The sequence below is a fragment of the Botrytis fragariae genome (genome assembly GCF_013461495.1).
Source record: "Botrytis fragariae strain BVB16 chromosome Unknown tig00000001, whole genome shotgun sequence".
Lineage (NCBI taxonomy): Eukaryota > Fungi > Ascomycota > Leotiomycetes > Helotiales > Sclerotiniaceae > Botrytis > Botrytis fragariae.
The window spans coordinates 3,064,818-3,083,778 of NW_023500987.1; the positions used below are offsets into that span (position 1 = coordinate 3,064,818).

Genomic DNA, 18,961 nt, shown 5'->3' on the forward strand with positions numbered 1-18,961 from the left:
TCAAAATTTCAATAAGGGTATCAACAATCTCAACTGTAATAACAATACTTTGTGAAACAAGCTGTACAATCGCTTGGAAGGGCTTGGCCAGTCTTCTCCATAAACGCACAACCTAAGCAAGTAGGCCATTCGGCATCATTGCCCTGAGTTGCAACTTCCACACCATTTGCAATGACTCCCGCGGAAGTGGCTGCTGGATAAATCAATTGGGAAGTCGAGACATTGCTAGCGAATGTGTATGGTGCATTTGGGAGGTAGACGATTGTTATTTTGCTTGTATCGCCACAGCCAAAAAATGTGGCTCGCTTATTGTAGCCCTCGGCGACAAAAGTCTCGACGGAAGGAATGACTGGCATGCGCGTGAGACCGGCTGACAGAGATTGTACGTACGTGGTAAGAATTTCGGATCCGTTGGGCCAGTTGGTTACATCGTCTGCACTGTTATCATTCACAATAATGGCAGATATGTTTCTGTCTGGCTGCAGGAACGGGAAGATGGGGTTGTTTTGCAAGGCTTCTCCACCATCGACCAAACTTAATGTGTCCTGGGCCGGAACATTGTTTGCAGAGTTAACCACGCCCGTGGATGAGTCGTATCCGTAGAAGGGATTTTTATAGATAGCATATAAATCTTCGGTGGTTACCTCATGCACGCCGTCAAGAAATGCAGAGATACCTTCAAATGCGTTTGAAGAACCATTGACAGGTGCTGGAACGCTGAGACACGCCTCGTTGAACAGACTACTTGAGGTTCCTAGGATATAGCCCAAGTTATCGTAATTCGTGGTACATGTCCCAGTTGGCACACCATTTTTCAGAGTAGTGCCAAGATATTCAGTTGGCGTGAAAGCAGACACGTCGGCATCCCAGGAACCAAATTCATATGGAGAGAACTCATACATTGTAGCATTAGGACCGGGCTCGCATTGGCCTAGCCATGTCTTCACTCCCCTACTGGTAATGATTGGAAATGGGACTGCATGTGAGGTAAAATTGGAAAGTGTGGCGACCGATGAGAAAGTGGTTGATTCACCATCATTTGCGAGCAATTGATAGCTCAAAAGTCTTCCCCATGGATCAGTGAGAGTAGTGTGGAAGCCTGCTGCATCTTTTTCAAGAAGTTCTCCGACAATTTTGGCGTACGCTACTACGAATAGTAATCCATCAGGGTCGAAGAGTGATTCTTGGAACGCCGTTTCCCAGAGATTATCTCGCAACCACGAGACTGTTGGATAGTTGTTTCCGGCAAGAGATGAAAGAAACCATGATCCACCTGAAAGACCTGCTTGATATGTGATAGCTTGGTAGAGACCGCTAGTAGAAACATCACTGTCCCGTGCATCAAGACCTTGAACTACACCGGCGCTCTTTTGGAATAGTTAGTATTGGACTGCTTGGGAAAGATGGTCTGGGAGATATTTCGACGACGCATGGAACGCTGCAGTTGTAAAGAATGTCTTTTAATAGAAATTACTGACCGACAAGAGAGATCGGTAGCCCCCACCACTGTGGGTAAGTGCAATCTGAATAATGTTAGTTACCGCAGAAATGAGTCTGAGACAGATATACATACCGTTGGCAAATCAGCGGTACCAAATCCTGAGTTCGTTTTTTCCAGCCACTATACACATAATCAGTCAAAGTTTAATTCCAAGCCAAGAGAAAGAAATAGGGACTCGTAATTTCCTCTCGCCTAAAACATAGCAAGTGGAACCGGGGCTAGGCTTAGGTGAATCAAAAAGACAATGATATTCCGTACCGTTTTCAAAGCGACATCCGCAATAGCTTTTCTCGATACTCTATAGGATTCCTCATTGTCTGAAAGACCATCTGCAGGTCTAACAAGTGATACCCCTGAAGGGCATGTCACAGATGTGGGCGCGTAGGAAGCGCTAACTACGCTACTCCCCGTCAAAAACCCAAGCAACGAGGATATTGACCAAACCATTGTTGCTTTGGGATCCCAAATCGAATGTTGTTTTGAAAAAGTAGAATGAGATATTGGAACCCAGAAAGGGGAACTCGGAGTGTAATAAAGAACGAAGAGAAAAGAAAAGCCTCCTTGAATCACCGAACCCAGATAGGATATGATGTGAATGGCAATCAGCAACCGATCGACTGCATGAAGATTGGCGGATATTCAGAAGGGAGGCGTGCTTATTTGTACCTGAATGATCGACCTAGCTTTTGATGATAGATAGACATACTCTATATATGGCCCAGTTTAATAAAGTTGGGGGAAGGGGGGGTTTAGTGCAACATCTGGTCTGTTCATGAGTGGGTGTACAAAAATCCAAATTTGGGTCTTCCAAACGGTCACTAGAATACCTTTCAGGTCCATGAGTCTCGGTGTAGATAGGATCGGCGGCAGGCTGGTGGATTGAATAGCAAACGCCCCAATAAATCGAGGTTACCATCACACATTTTTGACGCAGTGACATTTGGACTATATGAATGGTCAATTCGAAATTGACCAGGGGCAATCACGACGTTGTGCGAACGTGGACTTTGTGGCCAGTAAGGGATCACACGTGTGTGAAAGTGCTCTAGCAAAAGCGAAAGGCTCGTGAGTCCGGAGGACTTTTACGCGTAAGGTGACCTGGGTACGAATTCAAAATCCGAATTAGGAAGCTCGACATACTTCCCTACACATTTTGGGACACATTTCCGATGGCTGAAGAAACTTGAAGTAAAAGAAAACCAAAGTAGGCTGGCTGCTTGCTGTCGGCACTGTAACAACCTGGAAGTCAAGGGACAACCGCAACCGATCAGACGGATTCTAATTCTACGCGAGTAACGCGACAGTACAGTTCCGTGCGGATCGATTACTCCACGGCTAGCTCCATCGCTTGAATGATTCAAACGTAACGGATGTAGTGCAGTCCGATCATTTTGAGTTTACATGTGAAGTAGGACTAGGTAGCTTGAGTATGACTAGAGAAGCCTTCAAGAGTCAAATAAAATTCTAGAAAGTCCCTCGGCATTTATGTTGTAATCGTGCATATCGTAATCTGCAACACGTGCGTGCAACTACCTACTAGGTGCCCAGGTGCCTGAGTACTACTCCGTATACGAAGTACTTTGACCGAAAAAATAAATAAAGTTGCGAGCGATATTACTACGTGATTAGGTGCGTACAGGGGAGGCCACAAGATTGAGTCGGGGTACGGGGATGCCGGTATTTGTTCAGCTGGGTCTTGAAAGTCTCCGAAGAAATACCAAAGATCAACATAAATACAGCATTACAGCCAGCCATAACTTGGCATCGGTGTTCCCTCATAGAAGTGTCTGTGTACTCGTGAAACTATTGAAAGAAATAGAAATTCACTGGTTACAATACTCGTCGCTTGCTGTGCAACCATCTCCTTCAACAATCCCTCTGTCAATTGGTGGAAACAATGGTAAGCTAAAGAGGACAATTAGTATATACTGTAGACTGTAGTCCCCCCCCATTCATGAAAGTGGGATTGGCCCCCGGTTTGATGTAGCTTTTCTTCTTTTTAAGGATGTTAAATCCGAAAACTGGCCAGCTTGCAAAGTCGCAATGCAGAGAAATGTGCCTTCAATCTGCCTCTTGCAGAAATGGGCCTGACATATCAGCATGCATAGATTATTTGGTACTAGTAGCCTATTTCAATCAGGTCGAACCTTGTTTATGAACGAGATCACGATATCACGATGTCACGATTTCAAATAATTTTTGGAAGGTAGTGCACAATTTTCTCATTTTAGATTAATAGAATTGCTGTCACATGTGTTCTATGTTACAAGGGCCATTGGGCCGAATATTTTCCGTGCTGTCTCCTGTAGTTTCTAGACATAACAAAAGAAATGAAAACCCTAAACTGCAGTCGCCTCGTTCCCTTCACTAGCAGGTTTAGCAGCTCCGCCATCAGATTTCTCAATGCTTTGCTCCTTGCTCTCATCAGCTTGCACGTCACGTTGTGCCATTGGCTTTTCCTGGGCATCTGGCTCTGCTTTGCCGACAGTTTGAGGGTCAGAACCTTCAACGTCTGGATGAGGTGGTGCGACTCCAACCGCGTCATCCTCAGGTGGGTTGATCTCATTGCCTTGAGCATCCACCATGCGAGTTCTGGTTTCATATCTGGTCTTGAAGCTGACTTTTCCTTCGAGAGACTTTACCGCCTCGGGATCAAGGATATTGCCATCTTGATCTCTATATTCAACCTTCTCCTCGCGGGAAACAATGCTATGACTAGCGACAGGGGCAGCTGGCGGTGGAGAGACCAAGCCTTCTGGTTTCCCTTCTGGTGCTCCTGAGACGTTCTCTTGTTCTACAAGGGGTTTCTGCTCGCCAGCCCCAGCCTGTGCTGGGATTTCAGCAGCATTGGTTGGGATCAATGGCGAGTCTGTCTTGTGGACGTCGGCATTCGCATTGATTGATTGAGTTGCATAATCAGAGTACTAAGAGGATTAGCGCATGTTCTCAATGTGACAAACTAGAAATAGTCGTGACTAAAATAAAATAAAACTTACATCATTCAAGAAAGTATTGCAGTCCCAGTCCCACTTTTCGAAAAGTTTGACTTGTTTGCAGGCTGATTGTGTCCATGGATTGCCGTATGCCAATGGAGAGTAGAGAGCAAAAACAACAATGCTAAGGGTTAGGAAGATGACCGCGCCAATCCTTCCAATGAAAGGACGTTCACGCAAACCGATACCAGGAACACGGGCAGTGATAAAGTCAAAAGTCTGACACAACGCGATGATGGCGAAATAAAGTGCAGGGAAGTAGTGGTGAAGGAAAAGTTGACGCTGCATCAGGTAGAATGGGAAATAATGGAAAGCCCATCCAAGAACAGATGTTCCAATTTCGTAGTCGAATCGCTTGAAAACTGGGTTATCGTAATCTCTGAACCCTCTTTGCCAACGGAGAACGGCAAGTCCTTTAAAGGCTACGAACAAAACAACAGCCAATGTCGAGCTCCACCAAATTACAGGGTTACCAATGAGGTAAATTTGACGATTGTCTTTGCCCCAGAAATTAATACCACGTCTGAGAATAGGCCAAGAATCAGGACGAGAGTCCCAAGCATGGGATTCAACCAACCCAGCATTTGTGTGCCACATGACTTTGTTGAGCTCCCAGAATTTGCCAAAGAAACCCGGATTTCTGTAGTTGACTTTCTCCGCGTCTGCTCCAAGTTGAGGATGTTCATTTTGCTCAACATACCAAATACTGTTGGGAAGAGTTCCTCCCTTAGCACATGTGACTTCTTGCTGCTCTGACGCCCACTCAGGAAGCTTGACTTTGTGTGAGAACAAAACACAGCCAGTCATAATATGAACAAGTCTAAACTTGGTCTGAATTGTTCGTAAGCGAGTCTTGGCCAATTCCCCGTCGGACATTTTCTTGATGATCTCGACACGGAAGAAGTCGTTAGCATCGCCTTCGAATCCTTCGTAGCCATAAGCGGACACCTCGTTTTGCCAATCTGCCTCGGTAACTGGCGGTCGAACATCATGAGAATGGAGGCGACGATGTGTAGGTTGATGGTATAGCTTGAGGACATCACCGTCTTGAATAAGCTTTGGTTCAGGTAAAGCATCCCAAGCCAATGATCCGTTGATTGGCTGTCCGTTGATATCAAGTGGTTGAGTCTGGTTCTCCAAGAGCCAGATATTGTTCTCGTCTTTGTGGGGGTACAATGTGATCTGCTGTTGCTTGCTACCAGTTGGATACATAAGATTGTGCGAGTGTAGATATCCTCCTTGGGTGTTGTGATGCCTGATGCTAACTCGACTTCCAAAAGCAACATCTACGGGAACATCTTGCATGGACTTCGAGTTAAGAGTTGCTTGAAACTCGGAACTCATGAATCCATCCCCGTCTCCTGGATTAACCAGACATAAGAAGTGGATACCAAACATGGCCATATAAAATGTGAGGGGAATGATAATGAGACAAAAGATTCGTGCTACAAAGTGCTTGGCGAAAATGCGCTGTACTTGTCAATATTTGACAAATTCGTTAGAATGAAGGGCTCTTACCGGTGTGACAGTTTTTGCATCTCCAAGCAAAACCCACAGTTGCAATACAGTAAGACTACCGACCCAAGCAATTGTGAAAAGTCCAACCCATTTGACACTGGCGGTGGCTCCCAAACCAAAACCCGTCATAACCAACCAAAACCACCAGCTCAGTCCAAACGCTTTCGTAGGTCCTTGTTCATGTTGATTTGTGAAAGATGTGAATGCAAGCGCTGTCGTGGCTGTCATGATCATGAGAGGAGAGTCGAGGAGAATTAGACGTGCTTGGGTAAGTAATCCATTTTCTGAAAATGTTAGCCTAGCTCTTGAAAGCATGATGCTCCAGAACTTGACTCACCAAATATAATGAATCCAGCTCCCATAGCAGATGTCATGGTTCTGCAACCTGCGGCCTTGAGAGTTAAGAACATGGTAGGAACCAAGAGGATTCCGCAGATAGCTGGCAATAATCGCATAGCAACATATGGTACACCTGGCTCGACATAATCCTTTCCGATATCTTTGAAGTCAAATTCTCCATCAAATCCAGCCAAGTATCCCGCAAGTGTAATCAATAGTTTAGCCAAAGGAGGATGTACGTCCATAAAGAATCTACCCTTTATGTATTTCGAGGCGAAACCACCAAAGCTATAATAATAAATGTAAGTGCTTATTCTAGGGTCAAAAACCAATTGCACCATGACAACTTACTGGACTTCATCAAACACCACACTGCTTGGTTGGTAGATGCGGAAAAGTCTGACGACAGCACCCAATAATGTCAGGACGATCATGACCTGAAAGTCGGAGCCAGGGAGGAGGAAGACATCTTGATCTTTAACCCCTTCAGAGGTATAATCTGTTGATTTCTTGGTAACAGGTTGCCTTGAAGGGCTCCTCGAGCCCTTTGCGACATCTGCGTGCACGGATTTTCCAGTACGTGCCATGGTGCACTTCAGATGAAAATCGAGAAGCTCTATAAATCCAAGGAGCTTCTAGAAGCCCAAATTCCCAAAGAATTAAACCAGCAAGCTCGAATTGATTGTATTGCCGGAAAGAGTGTAAAGAAAAATGAATGGTAGAGGACTAAAAGTACGGCATCGAGGTTGAAGGACAAGTCGCCTGTTAATATTGGGAAGTAAGTCGTAAGGGGGAACTTTTTGGAAAGGGCCAGGTATGGTTTAGAGTGACGCGAGTGTAGCCTTTTCTATTAATAAACTTCACCAATCAATCAATCAAATTTTCAGCCTCAGCCTTTCCAATCTTACAATTTGTCTAATTTCGAACATGTGAGTTCCCATAAGATGAATGCGCTTTTTCAAAAAAACAACAACTAGCTTCAGTACATACATATCTACCAAGAAGTACTTTGGAAAATCCTTACACTTGGTGCCAAAGCTATTGTAAAACATTTGGTGGAACTTCTTCGTAAGGCTGAACTTTATATATTACACCCAGGTGTATCCCTAGTGATGTGAATGCTTGATGTAACAATCTTCGCAACCATGAATTTTACTGATCATCGATAGGCATGGGACATAGGATTGTGTGTTAGTTGTCTACGAACGAATTGCTCAGAAAAGATTTTGACATTTCACGAAAGTTCCATTTAAGCGATTGCGCAATTCAGAAAGTTGTCCCCAAGTCTAACAATGAGAGTTCAATGCATCAAATAACCTCTTCCGCTTATGTACAACTCTGTCTAGTCTTGCAATCACCCCCACCACAATCTGTGTTTGTTCCTCTGATCTAATATCCGTCCTTACCCCACTTGTTGTATTTCTCGTGTAGCTCCTGGAGACAGTATGTTAGTATAGATATAGAGCATACAAGGACCTAGGAGACTCCGGCCATGGCACACGTATATGAACAGGAGTATGCAACCCTTGGTGTTCTGTGAGCTGGATACATGGGGGGAAAGGAACCTACCTTTGGCAAGTTGACATTGGGAACAATGACGCTGTGCAATGCGCTAGGTGCGTCCTTTGGTGGGTTTCTTGGGTCACCGGCTGGGTGATATTGGTATTTGAAGTCCTGTCTGGCAGCATCGCCTTTGGAGCTCTCAGTCTGCCATGGCATGGTACCAGGAGCGATGTTTACTTTAGCTTCTGAGGTAGCTGAAGTGGGTTTACCACCTAATAACATAAGTCAATTGAAATGCTCAGTACCGGTCGAAGAAAATGATCTCACCGAAGTAGTAGCCGGCCAAACCAAAGGCACCGGCCATGACACCGAAGAGAACCTGCGCAAAATGTGGATCAGTCAAATCTTCGGGGTACATCTACAGCGGAGAACAAATAGGACTACAGTAAAGCCAGACGCGTTTTGTAGTTTCACTCACGTAGAGTTCGGGATCTCTCTTTGCGCCCTTGTTAAGAACATGGCCATCTGCAGATTTGGCCGCAGACTTGGCTGCTTGTGCGCCGACTCTTGCTGCTGCTTGTGCGGACATTTTGAAAGTAGTGGGTTTGATGTTGTATCGCGGGTGAGCAATAATCTATCCTAGAAATGGTACGATGCGATTTCCAAGATGTTTTGGCGGAAGATGTTCACGGATTATGTCACCAATGTCACGTGCTGATGGTCGAGAATATGCAATGTTTGATTGGTGGAGGTCCCCAATGCAACAAGTTTTCTACAATTGAAGCTTGTTGGGAGTGAATGTTTCTATTTCCTTGCCGAGAAATGATAGAGAGAATGTTCTAATGAGCTGGCTACTAGGATGGCTTCATAGGTTCCTAGGTAGGTAAACATTCAATCTTATAAATCACATCCCCCTCACCCTTTTTCCAATTGTCCATGAATCTTCATTTCCCAATTGATATCAGCCATTTCCCACTGCTCAAGCTTCAAAGCAAAAGCAGACTTCACTCTCCCTCTCGCCCAACGCTTGGACCCCTCTCTTTCCCAAAACAACATAACGGCGGCCGGTATTACAAACCTTCTTCCTCTTCTTCTGCTCCCGTGCGTTATTTAGGTGTTGACCTGTCTCGAGCCTGTCTACGTACACTTACACCAACTCGAGAGCATTCTACTCCCGCACTCTACACTCCTTGTAAATTGTAACTTTAATTATTTTCTTCTTCACGCCTCACTTTAGTCCTTTACACTGCAGTATGTAATGCTTGAACCCTACTATTAAGATCTAAACTTAAGATCCAATTCTCACTCTCCTTAAAATTAACCTCTTTTACCTTTTTGTTCCCTACCCAGTACTTTTATCTCGGAATCCACCTTTTTATAATCCTCAATACCATCACACACAGGCAGAGTAGATATTTAATAAAATTAATTCTTGAAGCGCTTCTCGCCAACGTTCGAACTGGCACACGGCCCACGACCTTCACTTCTATTATTGTGCGACCGACTACCATTATTCGTGTTGACATGAGAGATAGAAGAATTCTTTTGGAGGATCGATTTTGATATACGAAATGACTTCCCGGGACAATTCTTCGTCCAAATTCCTTCATTCCACAGATAACGACAATCACACCTTTCCCAACCCACATCTTGCGCCTTCAGAAATAGGAGATGGAGCGAGCGTTTTGTCATCGCGAATGACCGATATAGCTTCCGAAGATGGAGATAACACAGATACCTTTTCCGGCCCAGTTTCGCATAGCCAACGACTAAGCCAGCGTCATAGCATACAGACTGGAGATGGAACCTCAAGGCCAGGCACAGGAGTCACGGCTGTTTCTTCCAGAGGAACATTTGGACAAGCTGCCCCAGCTCGAAGAGGCTATATTCCAGGAATAATGGCGCAACGAGGGAGCACATCAGGACGACCTCCAAGCTCTACAAGCAAGACTCACGTACCATCTTTAAGTGCCCATGCTTTCTTCCGCCCCATGAGTTCTCAAAGGCTCCAAGCGCAACGTGGAGGATCTCGACCAGTTACACTTATACAGCAAGGGTTTGGTGAAGATGGGTCTTTGGATGGAGGTAGTGTGAGGCAGAGCGTACATTCGAATATTACTATACCTCAGCAAATCATTACCGAAGATGCAGATTTACCTCCGCCACCATCTCGAGGTACCGAAGTGACAGAGCTAGGAACAGTGGATAGAGGTACCGCAAACACAAGTCCTACGCATGGCCATGCAGCTGGAAGCTTCGCAGATAGTGTCCGCCCCTTGCAGAAAGGTCCAGCGAATACGAAAGGGCTGAATCTGAACATTGATAAAGGTTACAAAAACGGCACTTCGACTCCCAAATCTCCACGGTCATTTCATTCCAACTTTTTGATGCCTACAAGAAACGATGGGCCTGTTGGAAGCCCCAGTCCGAGTCGTAGCAATCAAGGTCGCGAAAAGCTCTCGTCTGCTGCTTCTTCACCAGGATTCACTCCAGTGGACGCGCAAAACAAGAACATGCAGACTCCGAATCTTGGTAAAAACCATCAATATTTCACTGGTAACACAGTATTTTGCTGGGGAGGTAGGCTGCAAAATACTCGGCACAGACCCATCAACATTGCCACGGGATTGTTTGTTGTAGTTCCATCAATCCTGTTTTTTGTGTTCTCAGCCCCGTTTTTATGGCACCATGTTTCTCCTGCGGTACCTATTTTGTACGCCTACATTTTCTACATTTGCATGTCCTCTTTCATACATGCTTCTGTATCTGATCCCGGAGTGAGTACTTGCAAGCACGCTTTCAACGCCTGCAAGATTTATCTGATCAAAGCTAATATTCGTAGATTTTACCTCGAAATTTACACCCAATGCCTCCAGCAGAGGAGGATGAAGATCCTCTTCGACTGGCGCCAGCCCAAAATGATTGGACTATGATCAAATCGGCCCAATCTAACACAAATGCAATGGAAGTGCCTACGAAATACTGCAAGACTTGTAACATTTGGCGACCACCTAGAGGACACCATTGCCGAGTCTGTGATAATTGTATTGAGACACAGGATCATCATTGTGTCTGGTTAAACAATTGTGTCGGACGTCGAAACTACCGTTACTTTTTCGTATTTGTAACTTCGGGTACACTTCTGGGGACATATCTCCTGGGTGCGAGTATTGCCCAGATTATTGTTTACGGGCATCAACAAGATATTTCATTCGGTGCCTCGCTAAGTCATTGGAGAGTCCCCTTTGCAATGTTCATTTATGGCCTCCTCGCTACACCATACCCAGCCGCACTGATGGTATATCATTTCTTCCTCATGGGTCGAGGTGAGACAACAAGAGAATATCTCAATTCACACAAATTCATTAAGAAAGATCGCCATCGACCATTTACCCAGGGAAGTTTTGTCAGTAACTGGATTGCTGTACTTTGTCGACCCCGACCTCCAACTTACTTAAACTTCAAACGGAAATACGAAGAAGGCGATCAAAGATTTGGCGAGCGAAGGGGAAAACGAACGGCGCCTATTAATAAAGAATTTCAGGATGGAGGAAACAATATGGAAATGCAAAATGTTCATAATACGGAAGGGGAAGGGTTTCAAGGACCTACATCTTTGAGACGGACGACTTGAGGAGTTTTGCTGGGTGTTTTGGAAGGGAACACTTTTTGACTTTTGCACTGACGCTAGATACCTATTTTCCTTGCATTTTTATGTTACCATGGTGGGATCATACTTGTACTTAATATTGTATTATTTTTGAAGAATATACGAGGTGAGCAGAAGAGAGGATAATACACATGAATCATCGAATCGCAGTCACTGCTGGTGGTGGCCGACGATAGGGATGAGAGGAGAGTATTTGATGAAAGTTGGAGGTTGTAGTACATTTTACTTTCTTATAGGAAGGAGATGAGATAAGAGATGGACAAAAAGAGAAATAGCAAATATCTCGAGACGGCCTTGATTATCATATTAGATAAATATACTTAATTTACTCCATGACATGAAGATTTACCTTTTTCGATATCATCTTTTCCTGATAAGACGCCACGAGATATAGTTCTTTTCTACTTGGTATTTTTATTCTTATAAAAAAAAAGTGCAACGGCACAGTGAGGTGAAACAGTCAGTAAATAAGCTCTACATACCCAGGTACTATCAGCATAGGCTGTCCGACCTTCGACTTGTGATCATAAGGATGAGATGTCCTGTTGTCTTTGATAAGTGCCTAGATAGGTATAGGTGAGCCTGGGTAGTTTGCGGTCTGATGTTTTTGAGAAAGAAGCTTGAGCTTCCTTTGGTACATTGGAGGTGGAGGTAGAATTCACATGGTAATGGAGTGCGTGGTGATGGCATGAAGGGCGCTAAGTGAACGGTGCTTAAGTCAATCGTGCTAAACCATGTGATTAGATTGTGTGTAAGAAAGTCATTCGGTCTAATGCATCACATTCGAAGAGATTCCGGTTGTCATGCGAGGAGAAATTAGGCCTTTCCATCCCCACGAAATTTGGCGAGACCATGAAGGGGCTGGCGCTCCATGCTCTTAGCACCGCGCAGAGGTAAAAAATCACTCGCCAGAGTTCAAACACAATTCGATCATTCGGTGTATGTAATTAACATGATTTTGATTGATGTACAGTAATGCCTCAAGGCATTACAATAACAAGATAGGAATGTCTATTATAAATACATAAATCCTCCCATCTGATCTTGCGACTCTTCGTTTGGGAGGAAACTAATAAGACATAGCGAAAAGGAATCGTCGTGAGATAAAAGAGTGAGAAAATACTCCACCCAAAATCAGTTTTGAGGGCGCTCGCGAGAGCTAACGTTGTAAGAGTCGCTATCCATATCCATGTCCATATCCCACCAATTCTATAACCGTTTATCCGTCTTTCCAAGCTCCTGATGTACCCAAACAAACAAAGGAAAAGGGGATGGTGTAAGGAAATTATTTTTAAAAAACGACTCGCTCGCTCGCTGCCGAATGACTCCAGAAAAGATGATTACAATAAATAAGTCCCAGTGTTCCCAATCAAAAACGCCCAAAGGAAAATAACGTTGATACATTCATCGTGTCCTGACCATAGTGTTGGAGGACGAAAAGTACGGGGTCCAAGAGAGAATGTCAGCCCCAGGGATCCAGCTCGTCTATTTCGAGGAAAGAGTCATCTCTAAATGCATCCGCGAAATTCTTCATGTGCCGTCGTACATGATCTTGGGCATGGTGGAGAATTAAACGGCGATGCATCGTGAGTAATGATGACACTCTCCTTTCTATTCTCCATCGGGGGAAAGCGAGGATGTGAGAAGACTGGTGAGAGTTGCATGGAGAGAGGGCAGCCTAAGTCTCATGGTCCGGGCTGAACGTTTGGATGATGTGATGTTGATGTGCTGAGCCACTCCAGGGAGTTTATTGTGCTGTGGATTTTTGGTACTCGGTACGTGCTGAGTTCGTCTGCGGTGCAGATAGACAATCCATCTGGAGGGGCTGAGGGGGAACCTGACGGGAGGGATATCGATGGTGAAAATGAGAGAATTGAAGACTTCGGTCGCGAGAGCAAGGCTGAAAATGGGCTATGGCTATTGGAAGTAGGGATTTTTTTGGTTTTGCGAATCTGATATCGTTGCGTTTCGTTTCGGTGTGGGGGTGAGGTCGGGGAGGTCGGTGAGGTAATAATGCCTGGTGTATATCTAATACGATCTTTAATTTGATGTTGTACTCGTGATCGAAATTTGAGGGGGGGGCTTTGAGATTGTTGACTACATGGTGAAGTTCGGGATTATCTATTGATAAGATTTTAATTAGTTTAATTTGTTTTTCCAGATCTTCAAAATTAATATTTGTTGCTTTTGAGTTTCTGCTTCTTTGACACTTGTCCCCTTGTGTTCCTGATGTTCCGTATGCCCCGTATGCCCCATTTCGCCCTGTTTACTTATTCTTTTTCTAGAAGAATGAAGTGGGAAGAGCATTTTGGGGCAAAGAGGGCATTTCGGGGCAACAGATGACAATGCAATCAATCATACAATCAATTGCAAAAAAGGGCATCTGTGACTTGCTTGTAGTGAAGTGGCTGATGAATGTGATAAGGGTCGCTTATCTGAACACAGTAGAAGAGTACTCCGACAAGAAGTGCTAAGAAGTACTGTGACGCAGTGTACCGCCTCGGCTGCATATTCCGACCTTGCAACATCTTGCAGCTTTCATCTACTCAGGGCCACTAAGAATCTAATAAAAGACCAGGGGCTTTGAGTCTGAGACCTTTTTGCACTTGCTCAAAGTTCCAGCCTCGTCTTGACGATCCGAAACTTTCGTACTCAATTGTCTGCATTGGGAAATTGTCCAAAGTACCAGATTGATTGGGGGGAGAAGAGAAAGTAAAATGAGGATATACTAACATTCAGTCCATGGTAGATACACCGGGCAAGAGAGATAATGAGGTATTTAGTGGTCATCATCATCGTTGTCTCTTGGGTGGCTTCTGAATGCCATGATGGAGTCTGTGAAGCAACGATTAGCAACCATCACATGTATAGATAGAATGGAGAATCCTGTAAGCCATAACTGCCGAAGAAGGATCTCATGAACAAGGAATTCCACATACTGGTGATCTGGAAGGATTCGGTAGACATTTTTGGTGGAGGTAGTTGGTTGTTGGTGTTGGTTGGTGTTGATGCTTGGTAGTTGAGTGTTGGAGAGTGTTTTATGTATGTTGTTCGATGATATTGAATATGAGATGAGTTTGAAATGTAAAGTGATAACTTTGAAAGTGTGTTGGGATGGAGGATGTTTATATCTGATATTTGATGCAGTTGGAAATGCTGAAACAAAAACGAATTGGGGAGAGGGTCTGGGGGTTTAAGTATCTGGAGCTTAATGTATATAAGTCTTTTCTGAAGATATCACAATTATATTATTATACATAGCAACGAGATGCAAAACACCTGCATAGGGCCATGCTTGGATAGTGGCTGAGAGCCCCATGGTAGATCGGTGTCTATGTTCAGATAGGGAGAAGATTACAAGGAGGCCATCCAGGCTGCCTTTCCCATTTCCAGGCCCAGATAGTACAATAACTCAGCATCGTCATAAGTATGACTGAGGTAGTCAAAGCTGGGAGAAACCTTACAGGCTCGGCGTTGAGAAACGTATGAAAAAGGTTCCCAAAATGTGAATCTCTAGGAATATCTGGAACCTTGCAACCTGACTAACTGTAACTACTCAAAGAGGTCCCAGATTATGAACCTGGGTACTTTTTTGACATCTTAGCGACTAACTGCCTGACGCCTATCCAAGGGGAGAGTGACTTTGACAAGGGTAGAGGGCGTCTCTTAACCTATCATTATTCTCACTCAGCTCCATTTGCCACGGTTCGCCCCATGTTTGTTGGTAACCATCAGTTCGAATTATAGCCACAAAAAGGCGCCTGCTCTGACTCTTCATTCTGAGCCAGGGTTCTAGGGAGTAGGGAGTATGCACACTATGGAAGGGGTCCGAAGTACCGTACTATTAGCTTCGCAATGAAAGTACCGTATACCTGCAGCCTTGGGATGATGATATCAGGCATAAGGTACAACGTTTACGGAAAAGGAAGTGCAACGAATCTAGTGTGCAAGGGCCGAAATGCATGGTAGAGTCATTTGTTTGATCTGGATGGGACAGAATTCATGGATTAGATGGAATAGGACCCAGATAGAAGAGAGGACTTACTCGTAAGTTGTAACTAACTATAGCTAATCTTGAGCACACACTGACCAAAGAGCCATTGAAAGAACCCCACGGTCTCCAAGACAATATCCCAAAGTAGAAAAGAGGATACCGGAATCAGAAAACGAAACCAAGTCTCACCCAGTTTATTGGGGAAATCCCACAGTATCCAAATTAGGAATCATTTAAATAGATTCTTTAGAAATTTGTTCTAGAAACATGAAAATCTACGGGGTAGTACAGTGGATTAGAAATCTATCAAACTAATCTCTCAAAACTACGGTACCTACTCTGTAGATGGTAAAAGAAAAAGCATCTAATCCAGATGCGTCAGCCCGTGACTGGGGGATTGGGACTGGGGGGGGGACTGGAACTGATGGACTGGAACTGATGGACTGGAACTGATGGACTGGAACTGATGGACTGGGACTGGGACTGGGAATGTGGTTGTGGTTGTGGTTATGATTGTGACTGGGACATTTCATATTTGGTGTCTGTTTTGACGGAGGGTGAGCAAACGAGAATATCAATCAAATCAATCAATCAAATCATGTTTGGATCCATGTTGGATCTTCATTGTCCAATAATCTTCAATCGTCTCTAACAAAATTTGGGTTGATCGATGAATGTTTCGCATTTTGGCTTTCTAGACCCTTCATCCCTTCATCCATTCGTTTCCTTGTCGCGTTCCAGGTTCCTTGTCAAGGGTTGATTACTTTATCTTCTCTGTACGATTCCAATTCTGAGGGTCCACAGTGCGTCTATAGTACCGCTGGTCCGCATTGATGAACATGAAGCCATCCGATCTGGCCCTCTGTGGAAAATCCATGGACACTTTTCTTGTCGGCCGGGGGTTTCTTTGCTTTTGCGGCAGTACTCATACCATACTTCCTCGTATCCTCCGACACCGACACCGAGGAAGATCGGGCAATTCTTACTGTCATTCCATTGCTACTGTAACCTAACGTGTACCACACAACATTGCATACGAGTAGCATCACATCGCATCGCATAGCAGAGCAGAGCAGAGCAGAGCATAGCCTAATGTTAGACAAAGCAACCCGATCTCCTTCCCGCCTTATGGTCCTATGGTGCTCCGTGGGGGCGGGCTATCAATGAGATCTCCCAAGTATCACGACCTGTCTGTCAGTTCAACCACCATCTGCTGTGCATATCCGCAGAACTACTTTTCTGTGTAGCCTCCATGTCAGCAAGTATCTTTCGCAGGCCGCCTTGGAATGCATCGAAAAAAAAGGCACAGAAGAAAAAAAGGAAGGTATCATGATTCATGAAGATTACGACCTCTCTCCCAGCTGCATCGTATTTGGGGGATTATTGTGATACGCATTCATATTGGTGATCATACTGGCGATCATCTCGGTGAGAAGTATGCCATGCCCTCCCTCGTATGCTAACTCATGAATCTGCACTTCGCATGCAACTGAACCAAGATTTGATATTCATTTCTTTTCCTCAACACTATCACCGCCGTGATGATACATGCAATTATTGAGGCCCATCCCATCCCATCCGGAGTTCAGCAGTTCCTGAAAATTCAGAAAGGTTGCTCACCGAACAATGACACAGCATGTTTGATGCAGGTCGACACCAAAACAATTGTAATCGCAAAACACAGCCTACCATTTTTACCATCTACCAACATCACAATATGCAGTGCAGTGCTACCGTCGTGATGAAGTAAATCCCTACATGACAAGGTTTACCACGTTTTTACTCTCCTATGAAAATGGCATCGACGTCACACACCCTCATTCGTACATTTCCCCTTTCTACAATGCGATTACTTTTGGTTCCTGCATCAAAATGGCTTTCATCCAGAGTTCCCCGGCGTGATTAACGGCCAAATGGACAAATCCATCTGACTTCCATGTCACATCTTACATCTTACATCTTACATTTTGCAACACACACACAACTGATAATATACTCCTACACATCACCAAGAGTCGGATGACATAAGATTCTCTATTTCCAGATAGGAGAGATATTCAGCCAACAGTCTAAAAATTGAATTCTGGTACACTTTACTATAAAAGGGAAATATGCAATTTACTCTCAGGATCTCCCCTGTCCGGCACCACAATCCGCGGCCAAAGCCCAAAGTAAGCAAGCCTTACAAGTTAGAACCAAACCCGGCTCCCGTCCTCTCCCATTCCGCGACCGTTGTATCCAATGTACTGGGTACTTGCTAAAGAAAGATACGGTGGGTGTTTGTACGGCACTCAAACTTTAGTGTTGCACATCTCTCCTGCCATGTTTCTCTTTTCTCTCTCCCTCTCTCTCACCCTCTGTTTCTTGTTTCTCCTACTCTCTCACCTGTTTTTCTTTTTCCTTCTTCGTTCCTTCTCCTCCCCCTTCCCCTACAAACCCCGGCCCGATCCAAAAAGCAAACTCAATCGTGGCAATTACGCACGCCTTGATGCTTCTTCTTTGTGCTTCTAAAACCTCTTGCGTATATCTTTATTGGGATCGATCCATCTCACGCTCACCGAATTCCGACTTCCGGTACGGCGGTGGATCCGAATTCCCTCATTCAATTCACAAACATGGGGCCATGTGAACGGGGATTGCGATGGGTCTTCGTGCTCTACTGACTCTGCGATATACTATTCTTAACTTCTTTTTTTCTTTCTTTCATTTTTACCCCCTTGATCTTCTTTTGTTTCCAAATGCTCCTTCTTCTTGCTTCTCTTTCCCTTCTCGAACGATTCGAATCAATCGAATCTCTCTTCAATCCTTGGTATGGATCTGTGCTTCCCCTGCTCACTCCACCTACGTACCTTTTCTCATCTATCCACACCATGAAGTGCATGATCGATCACGCTGCTCTGTCCATCATCTACACCTTTAGCAGGCTAGCTCGCCCACTGCCGACCCATAAAGATCACCAATCTCCCCCTTTTAGGCAATGTGGGTCTCGCACTCTAGCCAAATGCGAAAGCATGTCTACGATATTTCTCCCTGGTTTTCTGCATGCTTGTCGGCTGGGTTTCGATCGACAGGGTATAATAATACACCCCGAGATGTCCTCCAGGGATTCTTTTCTTTTCTTTTGCGCTTTTATCCTCGAGGTTGGGTATCCTTCCTTTACACTCTGTATGGGTTAGAGCTCGCCAGATTCACTATGTCATCGAACAAGTCATTCGTCAATAACGTCAATGGCAATAATGACAATGATGAGGCAGGAAGTTGATCACTTGTCGATTGTTTCCAATATGGTACAATTCGAGTATCTATCCTTGGCCGTGCAAATTCCCTCCATCATTCATGAATCGTGACTCTATACTGTCTTCAGCTGAAAGTCTAGATTCGGTGTATGGTCTGTTCTAGAAGCTTTTCTCGTTATATACTCCCTCATCACCCACTTACATCAC

At 44.6% G+C, this 18,961-nt stretch overlaps 5 protein-coding genes across 5 annotated transcripts; 1 reads left to right on the forward strand and 4 right to left on the reverse strand.

Annotated features, from left to right (window-relative positions):
• Positions 1 to 29: 29 nt before the first annotated feature.
• Positions 30 to 1,948, reverse strand: Bfra_000951 (putative lysophospholipase 1 protein; the record flags this gene model as incomplete). Its single annotated transcript, XM_037331393.1, has 4 exons — positions 30 to 1,367; positions 1,479 to 1,523; positions 1,574 to 1,621; positions 1,760 to 1,948. 4 exons carry the CDS (start codon positions 1,946 to 1,948, stop codon positions 30 to 32), a joined length of 1,620 nt encoding a protein of 539 aa, XP_037197726.1.
• Positions 1,949 to 3,840: 1,892 nt separating this feature from the next.
• Positions 3,841 to 6,938, reverse strand: Bfra_000952 (putative dolichyl-phosphate-mannose-protein mannosyltransferase protein; the record flags this gene model as incomplete). The annotated part of the gene is made up of 5 exons (XM_037331394.1): positions 3,841 to 4,425; positions 4,498 to 5,964; positions 6,013 to 6,296; positions 6,350 to 6,639; positions 6,703 to 6,938. The coding sequence occupies 5 exons, from the start codon at positions 6,936 to 6,938 to the stop codon at positions 3,841 to 3,843; spliced, it is 2,862 nt and encodes a 953-aa protein (XP_037197727.1).
• A 694-nt stretch (positions 6,939 to 7,632) lies between these two features.
• Positions 7,633 to 8,464, reverse strand: Bfra_000953 (uncharacterized protein). The gene is made up of 4 exons (XM_037331395.1): positions 8,333 to 8,464; positions 8,182 to 8,233; positions 7,921 to 8,126; positions 7,633 to 7,785 (listed from the first exon to the last, which is right to left on the reverse strand). The coding sequence occupies exons 1-4, from the start codon at positions 8,441 to 8,443 to the stop codon at positions 7,741 to 7,743; spliced, it is 414 nt and encodes a 137-aa protein (XP_037197728.1). The 5' UTR covers positions 8,444 to 8,464; the 3' UTR covers positions 7,633 to 7,740.
• A 961-nt stretch (positions 8,465 to 9,425) lies between these two features.
• Bfra_000954 (putative palmitoyltransferase erf2 protein) lies at positions 9,426 to 11,488 on the forward strand (the record flags this gene model as incomplete). The annotated part of the gene is made up of 2 exons (XM_037331396.1): positions 9,426 to 10,631; positions 10,697 to 11,488. The coding sequence occupies 2 exons, from the start codon at positions 9,426 to 9,428 to the stop codon at positions 11,486 to 11,488; spliced, it is 1,998 nt and encodes a 665-aa protein (XP_037197729.1).
• Positions 11,489 to 16,283: 4,795 nt separating this feature from the next.
• Bfra_000955 (uncharacterized protein) lies at positions 16,284 to 16,918 on the reverse strand (the record flags this gene model as incomplete). Its single annotated transcript, XM_037331397.1, has 2 exons — positions 16,284 to 16,503; positions 16,866 to 16,918. The coding sequence occupies 2 exons, from the start codon at positions 16,916 to 16,918 to the stop codon at positions 16,284 to 16,286; spliced, it is 273 nt and encodes a 90-aa protein (XP_037197730.1).
• Between the last annotated feature and the right edge of the window lie 2,043 nt (positions 16,919 to 18,961).

Excerpts from the sequence above, each read along its gene's own strand:
- Bfra_000953 (XM_037331395.1), bottom strand. The coding sequence starts at position 8,443 with ATGTCCGCACAAGCAGCAGCAAGAGTCGGCGCACAAGCAGCCAAGTCT. Across the intron at positions 8,234-8,332 it reads AGAGAGATCCCGAACTCTAC|GTTCTCTTCGGTGTCATGGC; the intron begins GTGAGTGAAACT and ends CATTTTGCGCAG. Across the intron at positions 8,127-8,181 it reads TTTGGCCGGCTACTACTTCG|GTGGTAAACCCACTTCAGCT; the intron begins GTGAGATCATTT and ends TTATGTTATTAG.